At 43.4% G+C, this 20,427-nt stretch overlaps 1 protein-coding gene and 1 pseudogene across 1 annotated transcript in view; one reads left to right on the forward strand and one right to left on the reverse strand.

Moving 5' to 3' along the window:
• Plch1 (phospholipase C eta 1) overlaps positions 1-20,427 on the reverse strand; it is a 191,946-nt gene that overhangs the window by 157,232 nt on the left and 14,287 nt on the right. The window contains exon 2 of the mRNA XM_058574872.1: positions 1,142-1,259. Within this exon, the coding sequence (XP_058430855.1) occupies positions 1,142-1,220 (79 nt within the window). The 5' untranslated portion in view covers positions 1,221-1,259. The remainder of the gene's footprint in view (positions 1-1,141; positions 1,260-20,427) is intronic.
• Positions 6,098-6,614, forward strand: LOC124084459 (calmodulin-like; annotated as a pseudogene).

Consider the following 20,427-nt stretch of genomic DNA (forward strand, 5'->3'; position numbering starts at 1 on the left):
AAAGATACGTGAATAAGTCACCTTTGTTATCTTAAGCTCAATTTAAAGCAATACTACACATTAAATCTGTCACCAAATTGAGGGGGGAAAACCAACCCTAGAGGGTTGAAGGCGGCTTGGATCACAGGATTGTCAAACAGCACCCTGCACCCCTGCAATCCCTCACCCCCTCTGCAGGCCACAGGCTTCCGGTGATTGCTCCAAAAACTCTGGCACCACATAAATCTCTGACTCTTAAATAAATGTCACTGAGGGCATCCTGATAGTGGGATTGACAGAGTTTATGCTGACTGTACACCACCACATAAACAGACCTCAGCAGGGGAAAGGTGAGTCCTCTAAGTGCCCTGCAAATGACTGATACCGATCACTCCCTGGGGACAGCAGAGCACAATGTAAACTGCTCTGCCCTGCTTTAACAGGTGGCCAGACACACAAATAGGTGAGCTGGCTTTAATAGGTGGCCCAATACACAGATAGATAAGGCTTTCTCTCCCTCTGCTATTGGGGATGTAATCCAGGGGCACTCTATCACTGAGATGTAGCCCCAGACCTTTTTGTGTTTTTTTTTATATATATATATAATTTGAGACTAGGTCTCTCTTAATTGCCCAGGCTGGCCTTGAACTTGAGATCCTCCTGCCTCAGGCTCCCGAGCAACTGGGATTAGATAAAGGGCCTACAGATAAAGCCCACAGCACATCAATAAAAAAAGTGGATTTTTTGTAATTGGTCTCAAACAGGTGGCCACCAGCACTGCTTAACGTGTGAATTTGGAAGACACACACCATGTTGATAATAAGCACTGGCTGATGATCACAAACGGTCACCTGAACCCACACCATGGGCCTAGCAAAAATGGCCCCAAACATCAGAAAGAGTTGGCAGTGTGGTAGGCAGGGAGGGCCTGGAGAATCAGCCGTCAGGGACAGGGTGGGAACCCTGAGGCTGAGACGGGCCACAGCAACACGCAGGGATGCTGGGCACCGCGGGACTTTCTGGGTAATTAACCATAAACAAGTTAACTCGGGCGCTGGTTCAATCCAACAATGGTCCCATATTTGCATCTAGAATGCTGGAATAAAAGCGCTGTCAGAAACCAGGCGAAGACCCGCAGACATGAGCGCCGCGGACAGCTCACCATGAAACACGCTGTTGTCCACCAGAAAGTGTCTGCGGTAGCGCACACAGCTCCGCTGCTCCGAGTTCCAGTAGCTCATTGTCAGGAGACGGCTGGCACAGCATCAAAACCAGCTGTCCTGTCGAGGGAAACAGAACAGGACACGATGAAGGGGACCCGGCCACACGCTCTCACGGGGAGCGCACATGCTGGCCTGCTCAGGAGGCCCAGAAGTGAGGATTGGATCCTCACGCTGGGAGTCACAGTTCCTGGGCCAGGACGTTTCCCACAGTCTTCCCAGGGCCGAGCATGTCACCGGGAAGCGAAATGGCAACTCTTCCAACAGCACCTTTCAGGGCTCAGAGCCACTGCTGCCTCCCGGGAAGATAACTCCTCAGGAGCAAGTTCCAGGATAGTTTTGCGGGATCCGAGTCCCACCCTATCCAGCCTGGACCCAAATTGGCCAATGCGGGTGATTTGGGAGGAAATTTCAGTTGAGGTGGGGAGGTTCTCAGCCCCACCCCTGAATCCTGTGCCCCCTCCAGTGATCACTGTATGGAAGCATTAGAACCATCTCGGCCATCTGGCCACGGACAGGCCAGACACCTGACAAAACCCGTGGCCTCTTCTGGGCTTATTGCAGCATTTCCCAAGATGGCCAGCACCTGGATGAGCTGGTGTAACCACAGCTGAGCACAGGCCTCAGGCACAGTGGCCCAGCAGGCTGCTTCTGCCTGAGAGGCCCACCTCCACAGACACAGAGAAACACCAGACTCACTACAGCAAGAACTTGAACACAGGGTCCGGCGGGTGAATAAACTCCTCGGAAAGAGGCCGCAGAACCCCGAACAAGGCCCCGGTTGTTCACAGGATTTGGTGAAGGAACTTTGCAGAATTCCAACCTCCTTCCTGCTCACAGGATGAAACCAGGCAAGGCCATGCAGGACTAGAGAGATGGGAAAACCACAGGTGAGAGCAGGGTGGAGTTCTGTGAAGCGCTCCAGGGCGAAGCCACCACTTAGTTTAGCACCCTTCATTTGTTAACGCCCAGTGAAGGCTCACAGCTGCTCCTTAGCTCCCAGGATCCTCCTAACCTTCCCCTGAGGGATCCAGCGACAGCTAGCCTGACCCACCTTTCCTCAGTCTCCCCTCCTGGCTAAGTCTGGCTACTCATCCTACTCCCTCAGGCTGAGGGAGACTCACCACCGCAGGGAACCCTCAAAACCAGTAGGAGAGCTGATGCCCTGGCACTTGCCCATAATCTCGGCAACTCAGGAGGCCGAGGCAGGAGGATGGCAAGTTCAAGGCCAGCCTCAGCAACTTAGTGAGATCCTCAGCAACTTAGCAAGACCCGGTCTCAAAATAAGAGCAGGCTGGGAATGTAGCACAGTGGTGGAGTGCCCCTGGGTTCAATCGCCAGAACCACACAAAAAAGTAAATGGCTGATGACAGAAATAACCCCACTTCTGCTCTCTCCTTAGCCAATTCGCATGCTACAAAGACCTCTTCTTTAAAAAGTAGTTCTAGCTATAAAAATAATGCAGTTAGGGCTGGGCGGTGGAGCTCCATGGTAGAGCACAGGCAATGTGCAAGGCCCGTGGTTCAATTCCCAGCACAAGAAAGAAAGGGAGGTAGGAAGGGAGAAGTTGTATATTATCATTAATATAAAAACAACATCAATGCCAGGCATGGTGGTGACACCTTCAATCCCAGAGACTTGGGAGACTGAGGCAGGAGGTTCACAAGTTCAAGGCCAGTCTCAGCAGCTTAGCAAGGCTATAGGCAACTTAGGAATATCCTATCTCAAAATTTTAAAAATTTAAAAAAGAGTTGGAGTTGTAGCTCAGTAGTTAAGCATCCCTAAATTCAATTCCCAGTACACCCCCCTGCCCCAAAATCACACAATACTAAAATTTACCAGTTTTAAAAAATCAGAAGTCCCCTCTTCCCTGTTCCATGTCTCTCTCCTAGAATGACTACTTTTGTTTGATGTGTATCATTATAGTTCTTTTCCTATGCATTCATACACATATTTATCTATATATTGATACAGATAGGATAAATAGATCTGTAATTTTGAAGTCTTCTATATTTTGAGTAAGAACACCTTTTTTCAAGAATTGGCAATAATTTTCAGTAATAACAATAGTCACTCACAGCTTATATAAATCACAAATACACTTCTTATAGGAAACTACAAAAGGTGTATTTGCGATTTACATTAGAAATTGTTCGATTTATGTGGAATTAAAGAGAACCCAATGTTGTTCGTGCCATTTTTCTGTATTAACTTGATCTGGTGGTTTGATTTGTCATTTTTATTTTGCCGTGTCTGCTCATTGTCATTCAAGGAACACTGTAAGAGAATCATAAGATGAAACCACAGCACACAATTGTTTACAGCTAGCAAAACCCATGCATACACACAACTCTACGTGACCCTTATTCATCTTAAGATGAGCTAGAAAATGGCAGAAATGGGGCTTGAAATCCTGTCTTCACATTTCAAACCTGTGTTCTAGTCATGATGGGCCAGAAGGAAGTAAGCTGTTACACGATGTGGTAGTTCTAAAATACGTCCTACAAATCCTTATACACAAGATTTTAAAATTTAGGTTCTACCTTTAAAAGGTAGAACCTAAATACACATCCCTTGACTAAGGACTGGACTCAGTAACTCACTCACAATCAAACCCTCCAAGAGCAGCCCTGTGATGTGTGAACCCTCCAAGAGGAGGCAGAAGGCACACATCTGCCAGATTCCCAGAATGCGGGCCCTGGGCGCATAGCCACAGGAGGTAAGGAAGCCCAGTCTTAAGGTTCCAGCTCACAGGCGCATCTGGGCTCTCCCACAGCCAGCATCAACCCGAGAGACACGCTCAGATCTTCACGTGTATCCCCAAAAAAACTCACACTGAAATCTTCATGTGAGTCAGGCACAGTGTCACACGCCTGTAATCCTAGCGGCTCAGGAGGCTGAGGCAGGAGGACCATGAGTTCAAAGCCAGCCTCAGCAAAAGCGAGGCATCAAGCAACTCAGTGAAACCCTGTCTCTAAATAGAATACAAAATGGGGCTGGGGATGTGGTTCAGTGGTAGAGTGCCGCTAAATTCAATCCCCAGTACCCCCCCCCCCCCGCAAAAAATCAATCAACCAATCTTCATGTGACGGTACCAGAAGGAGGGACGTTTGGGATGATTGGGGCTGTTGTCTTGATAAAGGGAGCCCCAGAGAGCTGGCAGACATCTCGTACCACATGAGGACCTGCGAGAAGTCAGCACCTGTGGCCCACAGGAGGCCCTGCCCTCTAGAACTGTAAGGAGTGTCTACTGTTCATGAGCAGCACAGTCAGTGGCCTTTACTGCAGCAGCCCAGGGGTCAAGATGACACAGAATGGGTGGCCTTGTGGACAATCTTGACCCAAGATGAAGGCTCTGGTGTTCGGGACAGAAAGAAGCCATCCCTTCTGTGCCCCTATGGAAGCACTGAAAGTTGGTAATCACTGCTGTTTACGGCGCCAAGAGCTGGAGCACCTTACACCACCGTGTTAGTAATGAACGAGGTAACGTCCCTGCACACAGCCAGTCAGGGTTGGCACCAGCAACCCTTCGAGCACCAAGGTGGCTAATACTGAGACAGCAGAGAACTGGCTCACGGCCAGGGCCCAGGCCCTCCAGCTTGAGGTCTTTTCGTTCACCCTGTAATCACTGCCCTTTTTGTTTGAGGTCTCCTCTTCTCTTTCCTTTTCTGCAGGGTCTCCCTTTGTTGCCCAGGCTGGTCTCCAACTCCTGAGCTCATGCCACCTCCCACTGTGGCCTCCCAAGGCTGGGATCACAGGTGCACACCACCATGCCCGGCAAACACAGCCTTTTTAAGAGGTCGATGAAATGACACTGCTTCATGAAATGCCCCCAGGAATCTCTCCCTCCAGCTTATCTAAAATTACCTCATGTACTGAACTACATTCTGTCTCCCAATTATTGAGTACCTACTATGTATCGGGAACTATGACCAGTGAGTCTCAGCCTCGACCATACATGAGAATCGCCTGGGAAGGCCAGTCACATCAGAAGCTCTGGTGGTTGGGCTGGGGGCGTACCTCAGTGGAGGAGCGCCTGCCTAGCACTGCACGAGGCCTGGGTTCCATCCCCAGCACCAGGAAAAAAACTCTTTTTTTAAATCTCCAGGAGTGGGACACAGGCATCAGTGGGTTTAAAAGCTGCACTGGTATGGGCGCGGTGGCACACACCTGTAATCCCAGTGGCTCAGGAGGCTGAGGCAGGAGGATCGTGAGTTCAAAGCCAGCCTCAACAATTGCAAGGCACTAAGCAACTCATGAGACACTGTCTCTAAATAAAATACAAAATGGGGCTGGGGATGTGGCTCAGTGGTTGAGTACCCCTGAGTTCAATCCCCAGCACCCAAAAAAATAAAATAAAATAAAAAATAAAAATAAAAAAATAAAAGCTGTACTAGTGATTCCAAAGTGCCCAAAGCTGAGAACCACCACTGAACATCACCTGCACTTCTCAAAGACACTCTGCTGGGCAGATTTTAGGAACAGGGCTCACAGTGTTTAACTGTGGCTGTATAACAGTATAAAACTATGAGTAGCAGAACCTGTGGCCTCCAGGCTGTGTGCCTCCTGACTGTAGCCAGCTGTAGGTCTTCCTCTGCGCCAGTGTTCGCTGTCCAGGGTTGAAGCACTACAGCCAGCCATGCACACACTGCAGGTCCTCAGTAGACATCACCAGGTGCCCCACTTCCTGGATTTGCCAGGTGGAGACTAGTGAAGGGTGCACTTGCTCTGGCCTCCTGAACCAGGGCAATGACTTCAAACTTCAGAGATAATGAAGGTGGAGGCTATGACTAGGGTCACCAGGGGAAGAGAGAGCTACACAATAAACCCACCTGATCTTCAGCCAGATTTTCAAGAATCAGGGCCCAGTACTCACTAAGGGGAAGCTGCCCAAAGGAATGTCAAACCTCAACTCAGATACCAAGTGGAGTGAGTGGTTGTGTGGTCGCATCTTGGAAACTGTTAGCGCTTGCAAAGTGGCTGACCAACTGACGGAAGAGCAGATTGCAAAACTCAAAGAAGCTTTCTCACTATTTGACAAGGCTGGTGATGGAACTATAACAATAGAGGAACTGGGAACTGTAATGAGGTCTCTTGGCAGAATCCCACACGAGCAGAGTCACAGGACATGATTAATGAAGTCATGCTGATGGTAATGGCACAACTGACTTCTCTGAATTTTGGACAATGGGATGGCAAGAAAAATGAAAGACATAGACAGTGAAGAAGAAATTAGAGAAGAATTCCATGTGTTTGATAAGGAGGGCAATGGCTATACCAGTCAGCAGAGCTTCACCTGTGATGACCAACCATGGAGGGAAGTTAACAGATGATGAGCTGATCAGGGAAGCAGGTGTTGATGGTGATGGTCAAGTACACTATGAAGAGTTTGTACAGATGATCACAGCAATGTGAAGACATTGTACAGAAGGCGTTAACTTTCTTGTGCAAAATTATTTGTTTGCATTTTCTTTGTAACTTATCTGTAAAAGATTTCCCCCTACTGTCAAAAAAATATGCCTGTATAGTAATTAGGACTTCATTCCTCCAAGTTTTCTTCCCTTATCTTGCGATCATTGTCTTGATACCTTATTTTAGAAAACTGACCAAGTAACATGCTACATGTGGCTTACTCTGGGTATATCTAAGCCCTTCTGCACACCCAAACTTTAGATGGAGTTGGTCAAATGAGGGAACATCTGGTTTCCCTCTGGGTTATGCCTTTTTTTTTTTTTTTAAAGAAAGAGAGAGAAAAAGAGAGAGAATTTTTTAATATTTATTTTTAGTTTTTAGTGGACACAACATCTTTATTTTATTTTTATGTGGTGCTGAGGATCGAACCCAGTGCCTGGCAAATGCCAGGTGAGCACGCTACCACTTGAGCCACATCCCCAGCCCCAAGGGTTATGCCTTTTTTTAAAGTAGTTTTCTTTAGAAATTGTCAGCATGTTGTTGTTGAAGTGTGGAGTTGTAACTCTGCGTGGACTGGGGACAGTCAACAACATACACTTAAGAGTTGCACTATTGCAAAATGGGTGGATTATCCAGGTACTTGTACACTATTTTTTTGTACTGCTGGTCTTGTACAGGAAACATTTTCTTCTAGTGTTACGTGCTTTTTGAATTTTGTCTAGCCACTTAAAGAAAATCTGCTTATGGAATAATTTGCCTCAAATCCATTCCAAGTTGTATATTTGTTTTCCAATAAAAAAAAAAATATCAATTTACAAAAAAACTCAACTAAGCCAAACCTCTCAAGGTGTAGCCAGAGGGAATCTGAGGCCCAGAAAGGATGTGCCTGTCCCTATGCTGCTAGCTAGTAGATAAACTGGTGGGAAATCCACCATCACCAGCCCAAAGCAAGGCTCTTCTGAATGTTTCCATAAACAAACAGGATGACAGGGACTTCAGATGCAACTTCCAATATGAAGTTGATTGTCAGTATTCAGGCAAAAGCAAAGATGCTTTTAAATGGTTTTTTTTTTTTTTTTTTAACTTTCTTTTGGAGCTTACAAAATACTCCAGATCCTAAGAGGCCTACGTAATATATATGTTACACATAAGACTCTATAAACATTTATAAATAGAACATATAGATTTATGTTCTTTTTTTTTTTTTTTTTTTAAATTTTAAAATCAACTTTAATATGTTGATTTTATGTGTTAATATACATATATACATATACACATACACATTTTAATAATATAGTCCAAACACGTTTGACAATGCAACCATCATCTCTCCAATGATACAGAACATTCTCATATCTCAGAAAATACCACCATACCCCTTTGCAGGCAATTCCCATATACTTGCTAGGCTACCCTTGAGTGTTTCCATCAATATTGATTAGTTCTACCTATTCCAAAACTCCAAAAAAATGCAAACCATGACTCATATTATTTACTATTTCTTCTACTTGACTTTTAATACTTTTGTTATTAATTCAGAAGAGTACTCTGCCTATTATTAATAAATATCTGTCATCTACTTTAAGTATTAATTTTCAAATCTATTTTTCCCATATTTTTATTGATGCATTATAGTTGGATATATACATCACAGTGGGATTTGTTGTTACACATTTATACATGTGTACAATATAACAATATAATTTGGTTAATATCATGCCCCAGGTTTTTCCCTTTCTCTCCTCTATTCCCTCCCCCTGATCCCTTTCCTTTAGTGCTCTCCCTTTAAATCCAAACTGTTTTTGGAATATTGATATGCATTTAAGGTATCCTATTTATCTGATAAGAGATTTTTGGCATTTGATATAATGTCTTCTTTAAAAATTAAATGTGTGGTTTTCCTGATACGTTTTTTCCAGCCCACATATCTTTACATAGCGAATTCCAGATATTCTTCTAAGATTTTTGTTTGTATTTTTTAAGTCTTAAATTCTGAGAATTTTATTTTTTACATGGAATGACCTAAAGGTTCATATTCAATTTCTCCTAGATGAATAGGCACCTGTGGTTGAGGAAGGAAGGAAGAAAGCCAGTTGGATAGCCACTCACCCTTCTCACACAAGGTGAAATTCTACCATTGCCAAGCCTTATTCTAGGTTATCTAGTCTCTTTCAACATGGATCCTATGACAAAATTAAGTCCTAGTGCCTAAGGCATAGATGATATATACAATGACTTCTCTCCAATATATCTATAATTGTCCTAATTCTATACTACCTGTGGGAAAAATCAAGAAAATGGTTACTCAAATAATTTTTGTGTGTTCTGTGACTCATAAAGAACTCCGATAAAGGCTGTGTTCTGTTGCACTAATCTATTAATCAGTTAGGAATCATACTGGTCCCACTACAGTGGTCATGAGATGAGCCCCTCTCCTCCTACCATTTTGCTGGCCTGATCATTTGTCCTGTCTATTGTCAGGCACTCATTATTCTTTGTTTATCCAAGAAATTAATCAAACTGTTTAGCAAACTCTAAAATATTTTCAAATAATTCTCTTCAAAAATCCTTTTGGAATTCTAATTAATGCTGCATTCCTGTCTGAGAATTAATATATTTTGGTGGGGGGGAGAGACTGAACTCGGGACACTCAACCACTGAGCCTTTTTTGTATTTTACTTAGAGACAAGGTCTCACTGAGTCGCTTAATGCCTTTTGGTGAGGCTGGTTTTGAACTCACAATCCTCCTGCCTTAACCTCCCAAGTTGCTGGAATTACAAGGAAAACTGAAAATTTTGACAAAAACTTGAGGGGAAGGCATCTTTTTGCAGGCTGAACTCCCACGGCTTCTTCTGCACCGCTCTCCATTCAAGCTTTCACGTGGCATAAGAGGATAAAAATCTGCACCAGCTCTTGATTTGGACTCCTACACAGCCCAAATTCTCCTTGGTTCCTACAGGACTTCTGATCCCAGAAGCTATTTGGTTCAAGAGAGGTAGATCAACTGGAAGGAGCTGTTGGATAAATAATTTTTACATGTTGGAATGCTAAATCTTGATTTAAAACCTGCTTGATCCACATCCTGAGTCCTTGTCCAGAATCACCTGAGCCATGCAGGAAGATCAGTGAGGCGCTGTGCCTCCCAGCCGGCGATACCACACAACGCCGCAAGCGAGAGGAACTCGACGCAGCAGCCATCACGGAAGCCCGAACAGGTCCTGCAACCCGCCCTTAGATTTATGTTCTTTATAGAACTTTTAGATTCCTAATCCTTACAATGATTTAGAAAATTAATAACTTATAATGACTAAGGAGGTGGGGTGCAGAAACAGCTGGTAGTTATTAAAACAAGTTTTAAAATTAAAATCTGCCTCCACAGCAAGGTTAAAACAGGACTTTTTTTTTTTTAAGAGATGTTGCCCAAGCTGGCCCAGAACTCTGGGTTCAAGTGTTCCTCAGCCCCCATGTGGCTAGGACACCTGAAGTGAGGCTCCCATGCCACCGTGCTGGGGACACCTACCCCGGACCTACCAAGTTCTTTTACTTTTTCTTTTTTTCCAACACAGTCGAGATCTCCTATTTGAGTCGACTCTTTTTGCTTAATAATTGCTGATGTGTTCTGACAGTCTAGCCATTCAATGAACATACTTCCAACAGAATATAAAGGTGATTTTAAAAAGAAATGTAATCAACTCAAAGATACCACATCCCAAAAATTCTAATGCCATGATAATAACTAAAAAGAACTATATAAGAATGTAGAGAGGATTCGTGCACCACATGGACCAAAAAGTATCTAAGAAGGCTCATCTCATAAATGACCAGTAGCTTCCTTCTATTTTTCTTTATTTTTGTCATTTTTATTTGTAATTACATGATCAAAATTACCAATGTAAAACTACAAGACAGGAAACTGAGGCCTGTGAATACTAACTACAAGGGAAATACTAGAAATTCCAGGATGTCACTCCAAGAGGATATGCACCAGGTCCAGTGGCATGTGCCTTTAATCCCAGCAATTAGGGAGGCTGAAGTAGAAGGATCCCAAGTTCCAGGCCAGCCTCAGCAATTTAGCAGGACCTGTCTCAAAATTTAAAAATTAAAAAAAAAAAAAGAGCCAAAGATGTGACTCTGTGGTTAAGAGACCTTGAGGTCTGAGGATATAGCTCAGTTGGTAGAGTGTTTGTCTAACATGCATAAGGCCCTGGGTTCAATTCCCAGCACCACCAAAAAAAAAAAAAAAAAAAAGACCTTGGGTTTCAATCCCTGATATAAAATATATATATATATAATTTATTTTTAATTTTTTAAAAACACTCTTTTTAGCAATAATGATCATAAATAAGTTCTTTTAAATCACTACACAGAAAAAAAAATCTTTCACACCCACATCTACTTAATTTAACTGAAGTTCCGCAGTGGTGGACACCTGTGGACTCTCCCACCAGCTCCATCCCCTGGCTCTGGTGGCTCAGGTGGTAAACTGGAGAACTGCATCTCAAGCCAGTGCAGAACCTCCCAGCCACTCCACACCACTGAACCAGGCAGATTTCCGTGTGAACTTTTGGGGAAAAGAATTTTCTTTCTGTTGGACTTGGAAGTTTTGGAGAAGTACACCTCAAAGCCTAAAGCTCTTGGCCACAGTCTTGTCAGCACAAGCGAATTAGCTGTATAAGACGGGATCCACCCAGGAATGGAGAGAAGCCAATAACACCTGACGCACACCTGTCGCTGTGCTCTTCTGCCACCTGAGCCAGTAGGCTCCCTTCTGTGCTTTGTTTGGCTTTGTTTAAGCCACATGAAGTTCAGTTTTCCTGCATCTGCTACCAAAGAACCCTGACCCTTGAAATATGTCAGTAGAGCAAAGTGTAAAGAGAAGTGTGTGGAGTGGACTTCCGTCCTGGTTTCAACTCTAACTCGCTGACGACCTGGGGCACCTTCTTAACTGAATCTCTGAGTTCAAAAATATGACTGCATTTCCTAGACCCCCTAGAAGTGTGCTGCATTGGAGATCTCTGTTCTATGGAAAAGGATTCCCGCCCCTGAAAGGGCACTGACGGCAAAACCCAGCAGCAGGTCTACAGCCTTGGAATTCCTCTTGCTGTGCTTCAACGTGGGCAATCTGTGCTGCTTAAAAGGAGCTCTGTGAAAGGCTACAGCCCTGTGCCAGTTGCATGGACGTCTCCAGACAAACTGAGTTCTGATAGTGTGCTGAAGAAAAAGGAAATGGGAGACTCTTAAAGTAGAGGAATTTTTCTCCCACACCTTGCCTGAGGTCTCCACCTCCTCCTGTCACACAGGTGGCATTCTCCTCTGGATCCCCTCTGCCATGACATCCCTACTTTCAGTCCTCTACATTCTTCTTATGTATCTTCTTATGTATCTATCTTATGTATCACTGATGGCTTAGTCACTATTTCCTTTTGCATCTTTTTTTTTTTTTTAATTATTCAACAGGTGGATTGCTGCTCAGTAGTAGAGCACTTGCCTGGCATGCACAAGGCCCTAGGTTCAATACTCAGTACCATAAAAATATATAAATAAATTAACATAAATTTATACAATAGGCCTGTGGGTAACACATTATTGAGCCTGAGCTCAAAGAGAATAACAGGAACCAGTAAATTGCAAACCCACATCTACTGACGCCAAATGCACTGTCCCTGGTCCAGGACTAGACTCCAGGTCCAGTGCCACTTCCTCCTTAACCTTCTGCTTCTCTGTGGAAAGGGCCTGGACTTGTATTACTATGACAGACAAGTCGCCAACTCTGCTATTCAACCCAACTCCACTACGGACCAAGAAAAGGAGAGAAGGAAACAACTCCATGAAGCATTAATGACAAAACACATACCTAGCCCCTTCAGCCAGGAGCCCTGGGAGTAGGGACTGCAGCGAAGTGTCTGTTCTTTGGTATCAGATAGGGAGAGGCAGCTTTGAAATGAACTTTGAGTGAATTGGGGCTACTCAGACCAAGTTCAGAAAGAGCAAGGCCAAGTTTATCAGCCAGACATCACTGTAGAAACCATTTGAGGGGGCTGGGGCTGCAGTTCAGTGGTAGAGCACTTGCCTTGTGAGTGTGAGGCACGGGGCTGGATCCTCAGCAACAAATAAAAAATAAATAAAGAGAGTGTGTCCAGCCAGACCCAGTGGCACAAGCCTGTAATCCCAGAGGCTCAGGAAGCTGAGACAGAAGGATCGCAAGTTCAAAGCCAGCCTCAGCAAAGGGGAGGAGCAGAGCAGCTCAGTGAGACCCTGTCTCTAAATAAAATACAAAATAAGGCTGGGGATGTGGCTCAGTGGCTGAGTGCCCCAAGTTCAATCACCTGTTCAAAAAAAAAAAAAAGTGTGACCATTTACAACTAAAAAATGTTTTAAAAAAGAAAGAAAGAAAGAAACCGTCTGAGAGGCTCACATGTTCTCCAGATTGCTAACAAAAGGAAACCAGGCTACAGCCAGGACAAAACGTAAGGCCTACCGATGCTAGCTCTGCTGTCAGAAAAGGAGCGGTCCTAGGCAATCAGGGCGACAGGAAAGCACCTGGCTGGACATCAAAGGCCAGAGCGGAGCCCAATCCTGCGCCTCACCTATGTACCAAAGAAACATGGTGGTGACTGAAATGCGCTCCCAGAGCCCCCCAGCCTCAACAATCCCGTACTATTAGGTCACTCCCTAAGATCCCCAGGCATCCAGCTTTAATCATAGATTTAAATAACCATGAAAAACCAAGACCAACTCTCAGTCTCAATGCATTTAACTTTGGGAGAAGCACTGGGTCCCTGTCCTTAAGCCTTACACAGAGAAGAGGCAACTTGAACTGGCTCTGACATCGACGTTCATAAAGCAATAAGCACTTAGCAATGGAAGAGCTGGGAATGGTCTTCAGACTCCATCCTGACCCCACAGCCTCTGACACAACGGGTGTTCTGTTTGGTATCCCCCAAAAGTGAAGGTTCAAACTAAATTCAATGAAAATGAAATTTCAAAGAAAGTTGCTTCTCCTTCATTTCTCCACCAAAACAAACACATTAAGAAAGTTACACAGAGCAGGTCTGGGTTGGAGGGGCCAGGACAGGGCTGGTCGGAGGGGCAGGGCTCCTGCTCTGGTTCTAAAGCAGTTCCGAGGGCCTCCTGGCCACTGAGCCCCCCAGAGGCCTCCCCCAGGGTAAGTCCCGCCCCTCCTCCCCAGGTGTCCTGATAACCACCAAATTGGTTAAGTGCTCTGCACTCAGCCTAATTCCACAGCCAGGACCCCTCCCAGCTATGTACACAAAGGCAAATAAATAAAAGGCACTTTGTTCCTTTCTTAAGGCTCTCAGGAGACACCAGTAAACCCCAAGTTGTTCCTTGTGTGTTTTCTTTTCCTTAAAGCAATCAGGAGCCAAAAATGCTCTGAGCTAGTTGAGCAAGGAGATTGGATCTGCCCTCCAAGAGGCCAGGAGGCTACATTTGAAAGGACTGCTTTAAACTGCACTAAGTACCCTGAGCTTGAGGAGCCCTAGCTTCTGGTCCAGTAATTCATCCTCTGGAAATACATCCAAAAAAAATAAAGAGGCACATCCAAATGAATACACGTTCACTACAACCCTTTTTATGACAGAAAAATCAGTACACCACTGTTGGGCAGCACTGATTGCTGTGTATATAGCAACAAATGTTTTTGCAAAGGATGAGTAAATAAAGATGGGAAACACATTAAAACAAAGAAAAGGGGCTGGGGATGTGGCTCAAGTGGTAGCACGCTCACCTGGCATGTGTGAGGCCCTAGGTTCGATTCTCAGCACCACATAAAAATTAAAAAATAAAATAAAGATATTGTATCCACCTAAAACTAAAAAAAATAAAATTAAAATATTAAAAAAAAAACAAAGAAAAGAAAATTCTCCTTCTGTGGGAGGTGGGAGTGGGAATAGATACAGTATTATAACCATGAAATACAATGTTGCATAGAGTAAGGTCCCCATCTTAACAAGAATACTCTCAGTGTTGATATCTTTGTAATATCTACATCTGCTTTTCCATTCCTAAAAATTATTTGTGCCACATCTTTTTTAAAATCAATCTCACCAAATGTTCATCATTTTATTCTTAACCCTTTAGCTAGAAAGTGATCTATCCACTAATTTTAGGTGCTTGTCTCAGAAATTCCAACATGGACACTTCACTTATCAAAGTCAAAACAACCAGTATCTCTAACCCCACCTCCCACCATCCTCCAACCCTAGAACCCATTTACTCCTCTTGCTCCTCAGCTTCCTGCTGCCACTCTTCTCACTAAAGGCGTGAACATTACTATTTTATACAGCTAACAAGTGCTTTCACTTACAACCCACCCCCTTCACTCTCCATTGCTTCTGAGACCTTCCATTTGGGAATCGTCTCCTTCTGCTTGAAGTGCATCCTTTTAGTAAGGTCTCCAGCACAAACACCAGGTTTTTGTTATGTCTGAAAGGTCTTCACTTCACCCTTATTTTCTTTTCAATATTTAGTTGTAGTTGGACACGATATCTTTATTTTATGTATTTATTTATTTTTATGTGGTGCTGAGGATGGAAACCAGGGCCTGGAACATGCTAGGAGAGAGCTCTATTGCTCAGCCACAACCTCGCCCTCCTCCTTATTTTTTAAAGGTATTTTTAATGGAAATAGGATCGTAAGCTGACAGCGAATTTCTTGCTTATGGTGCAAGAAAGTCTTCTGACTTTTATTGTTAAACTGTCAGAATGTTCCTCGTGTCTTTGAAGATAAGCTTCCTCTTCTCTCTGACTTTGCATAATATCCTCTCTTCATCTTTTGTGTTCTGCAATTTAATCACATCTGTCTACCTTTTTTTCATCCTGACTGGGATTCTTATGACTTCATAAATATGCAAAATGATGGTTCTTATTGGTCCTTCAAAATTCTCAGTTGTTACCTCTTAAATGTTGCCTTTTCTCATTTTCTCCCTCTTTTTATTCTGAAACTAATTAAAATTCTTGTCAGATTCAATTAGCTAATTCCCTGTTCAGCTTGGATTTATCTGTTGTTGAATCCTTTGGACTATCATATTTTTATCATTTCAAGTTCATCTTCAAAACCACAGAGCCATGCAGTCTGGCCCTGGGCCAAACTGAGACGCAATCTATCCCCACATTGCACATTGCTTGCCACTTTGGAATTCCTGGGCCAGGAAGTCACTGCCCTCAGACAGCTTATGAATCTACCTGATCCTTAGAACTATCCGATCCTTAGAACTATCCCAAGGACTGGGCTTCATCACTACTCCCATTTTACAGATTGAGAAATTAAAGCACAGAGAGGTTAAAAATTATCTAAGGTCCTCGGCCACCAAGTGGCAGATCTAGGATTTGAAACCAAAAAATATAACTGTAAATATTTCACTCTTTAAGATTTGTGTAAATTTGCTTCCTAGCAAATAATGAATAACAGGAGGGAGAGAAAGACACTAAGAGAGCCCTGATAGGCATGGCTGGCAGAAGTAGTGAGACCCAGACTCCCAGGCAATGGTCCTTGCCACCACCTTGTGCTCAGTCAGGGCACATTTTCAGGTTTATGTGCCCCTCATCTTAAAAGTGGGCACATGGTACAGCCTGGATATTAAGAAATACACTGGGGAATAAAACACCACCCACCGGAATGAAAGGCCCCTTGGTGAGGAGATTTTTAACTCTCAGTGAAGATCAACTTAAGAGTCTTCTTAATCACACAAAAATAAAGAAATAAAGGACTTTTTGTACAATTCTTATTTCATCTATTTCTGTGTAAGTGTAACACAGAAATACTATCATCCCCAAACCAATGATTTCCAAACATTTTTAAATATTAGAAACGAACCTCAGAAGAGCTTTGCCCCGAATTTTTTCATACAGAAGGGTACTTGACATACAGTTTCAGAAGGGAGGACGGATGTCCTGGATGCCAGTTCACCTTAACCTTAATGCCTCCGGCTCCCCTTTCTCCACCCACCAGTAAGTGAAGGGAGCTCATCACAGAGGATGAGCTAGATTCTCATCATTCCTGCTCCCCACCCTCCACCCAGCAATGAGCTCAGCTCCAACAAGAAATGTGCCTTGACTGGTGATTCAACCTCCTGTCCAACACCTTCCTCCTTCCCAACTACACAGCAGGGTGTGTGGGAGAAGTCCCTCCACCTGTACCACACAGCACAGAGAGTTCTGGAGCCCTAGGTGTGAACGGTTGTCACTGCCCTCAGACAGCTTATGAATCAAATGACCCACCCAAGGCACTGAGCCCTGCTGCAGGCACCACAGTCACCAAAAAGATGGAGAGGTGCCTGGACACGGTCCCACCTGCTCTGAGATGCTCTGAGGACAGGGCACAGAAATAGAAGAACGTTTACATAAAACTTGCCCAGCAAGGAGCAGAATATCAACAAGGCCTATTGCAGGAGTTAAAAAAAAAAAAAAAATGAGCCAAGGCAGTCAGAGAGCACATGCCTGTGATCCCACCTACTCAGCTACTCAGAAGACTGAGGCAGGAGAATAGGGAGTTAGAGGCCAGCCTGGGCAAATTAGCAAAACACTGTCTCAAAATAAAACTTTAACAAGAAAGAACTGGAGGTGCATGTGTGAGTCCCTAGGTTCCATCTCCAGTACAAGAAAGGAAAGAAAGAGAGGAGAGGAGGAAAGGGAAGGAAGAAGGAAAGAAAAGAAAAGCCTAAAAGAAGGAATGGAATAAAAATTACTATCTTAGTCTATTTTCTGTTGCTATAACAGAATACCTGAGCCTGGGTAATTTGCAAAGAAGAGAGGTTTATTTTGGGTCACAGTTCTGAAAGCTGGAGGTGGAAAGTCACATAGCATGGGTAAGGCCTCACCTGTTTCCTCTCATGGTAGGAACAAGACAGGAAGGGTACACTTGCTAAATCATCTGCTCTTACCATGACTGGTCTGAACTCATTACAGCAAGAGCTCAGGCCCACAAGAAAGATATTGATATTTTTTATTTTTCTTTTCTCTTCCCCAACCCAGGCTGAGCAACCCAACCCCAGCTCTAGCCCTTTAATCTCTTTTAATGTCCTAATTGCCTTCTAAAAGCCCCACCACCCAACTCTGCAAAGGCAATCAAATTTCAATATGAGTCTTGGCAGAGACTCCAACCATACCAATTACTAAGGCACATCATTCACATGCTGCGTAAATACAAAGTAATTTGATAAAAACATACGAGGAAATTGGCAAAGATGCCATTTCACTAAGAATGCCCACTCATAAATTATTCAGAATATAAATCCTGAGATAGACCTCTCTTTAGAAGAATAATAGTAATAAGAAGAACAATAATTTTATAAAGATTTTGGCCTAAAATAATGGCAATAAAGAATAGTTGCTCTATAGTCAGCAGAGATGTTGTGAACCCTGACAGATCAATAGACAGCTTATGCCATATGCAGATATAAGAATATCTGAATTATGAGAAAGATGGGCTGGGAATGGGATTCCATGGTAGTGTGCTTGCCCATGAAGCCCTGGGTTCAATTCCCAACATTGCAAAAAGCAATCAAAAATTATGAGAAAGAAATATAGAAGTCTTCAAAGAATCTGATAAAGAGATGGAAGAGCAAACCTGATTTGGTCATAAGAATTCTCAAGTTCAAAAGAGCACCAAAAAGAAATCTAAATCTAAAAACATAGTTTAAACTGTAGAAATTCAGCTTGGTCTCTTATGTGTAGAATTGTTAATTCTTAAAAAGCTCTGGAGAAAATCAGGAGCTAGCGGAGGTAGTCCTAGCTAAACAGATCCACAGCTCAACCCAGGAGCTAATCCCCCACAGGCTTACAAGCTCTTGATTCTTTTTAAGTCTAACTAATAAGAACATTTGAAGCTGCCATTTGATGAAAAATGAAATAGAATTATAGGAGAAAAATAGGGAAATAAAATCAAACACTAGCACAGATTCCTCAAATGAGATGTATAAAGTGGACTGGGGGATCTTAAACGAGTATAAACATATAGATGTGTATACACATATACTTTATGCACACACCCACACACACATACTTAATTTAAAGGTACAGCAACTAAGGGCTGGAGGTGTAGCTCATGGTAGAGTACATGTTTAATGTAAGCAAGGGCCTAGGTTCAATCTCTAGCACCAAGTGCAGGAGCTAATTCCTGGTGATTTGTCACTGGCCCCTATGAATCCACCTGCCACATCCTTGGATGGTTTATTCCCTTGGAGGGGCAACACAACCATCCAGTGGATGGGTCCTGGCTCACTGTCCTTGTCATTCCATGATAATCCTCCCCCTTCAAGGAAAAGCAGGGGTCTCCTAAGTGTCCAAGCTAAAAGCATCACATCCACAAAATCTGAATGACAAGTTTTTCTTCTTCTTCTCAGAAATGCTAAGAGACCGGAACTCTATGCAGCCATGACCAGGGACAATAAGAAATTCAAGTTAGCTTTGATTCCAGGGATAGAGTAAGAAACCGGGCAGCAAGACCACCAGCCTGTTGGTGCCATTCTGCCAGAACTGGAGATGCTTCAGGTGCCAAAGAGCTAAGGAGAAAGGAGACAGGTTGGGACTGGGAAGAAAGCTGTGAAAAACAACTAAATGCACACTACTTAAGAAAAGGAAATGTGGACTGGGGATGTGGCTCAAGCGTTAGCATACTCGCCTGGCATGCTTGCGGCCTGGGTTCAATCCTCAGCACCACATACAAATAAAGATGCTGTGTCCACCGAAAACTAAAAAATAAATATTAAAAAATTCTCTCTCTCTCTCTCACTCACACACACACACACACACACACACACAAAGAAAAAAAAAAAAGAAAAGGAAATATGCTGACCCGATTCCACCACGCAATCCTCAAAACGCTACTCATTTGCTTCTTCTTCAAAGTTTATTTTTTAATCCATACTGGGGGGTAGGGGTGTGCGCAGAAGGTGACCCCGCCTCCTCTGAGGATCCAGCCAAAGTGAAATTTGTGGGCTGGGGGTGGAGCCCAATGGCTGAGCTCTTGCTTAACACACTCAAGGCCTGGGTTTGAGCCCCAGCACTGCAAATAAAATAAAATTTATAAAGTCACCCATGAGTAAATAAGACAAAAGCAAATGTCATTTTTATGAAGATACTAATTTTTACGTATCAGATTAGCAAATATCAAAAAAAAATCCATAAAGCTTCACAGTATGGGGTTGGTGTAGAGAAACTAACACTGTGATACATTTCTTTTTATTGTACCATGCCTGGCAACATTGTGATACATTTCTGATAGGAGTAAAAATTGTACAAATTTTAGGAAGATCAATTTAATAATACTTATCAAAATTACAAAGCCAGGCATGGTGGCACACGCCTGTAATCCCAGTGGCTCTGGAGGCTGAGACAGAAGGAACTGAGTTCAAAGCCAACCTCAGCAAAAGTGAGGCACTCAGCAACTCAGTGAGACCCTGTCTCTAAATAAAATACAAAATAAGGCTGGGGATGTGGCTCAGTGGTCGAGTGCCCCTGAGTTCAATCCCCAGTACCACCCACCAAAAGAAAAATTACAAATATATATAGCTTTGACTCAGCAATCTTACCTTTAAAAGTATATCCTATGGCTATATATGGAACATACACAAACTTGTGTACATATAGGATTATTCATTGTACCACTGTTTGCAAAAGATTAGAGACAACCTAATTATCAGTTCATATGGTAAAGTTGTAGTACATCCGTGAAGTGGAAATATGCAGCCATTAAATAACAAATAAATACCCTGTAATGGAATAGGACTTTCTAGCTTCTTCTACCCACAGATACATCAATTTGAACAACTAGTAATACATGGAAGCTCTAAGGAAAT

Source organism: Marmota monax, unplaced genomic scaffold, assembly GCF_021218885.2.
Source record: "Marmota monax isolate L192 unplaced genomic scaffold, Marmota_monax_Labrador192_F-V1.1 WCK01_AAM20220418_F8-fsc00022, whole genome shotgun sequence".
In the NCBI taxonomy this organism is placed as follows: domain Eukaryota; kingdom Metazoa; phylum Chordata; class Mammalia; order Rodentia; family Sciuridae; genus Marmota; species Marmota monax.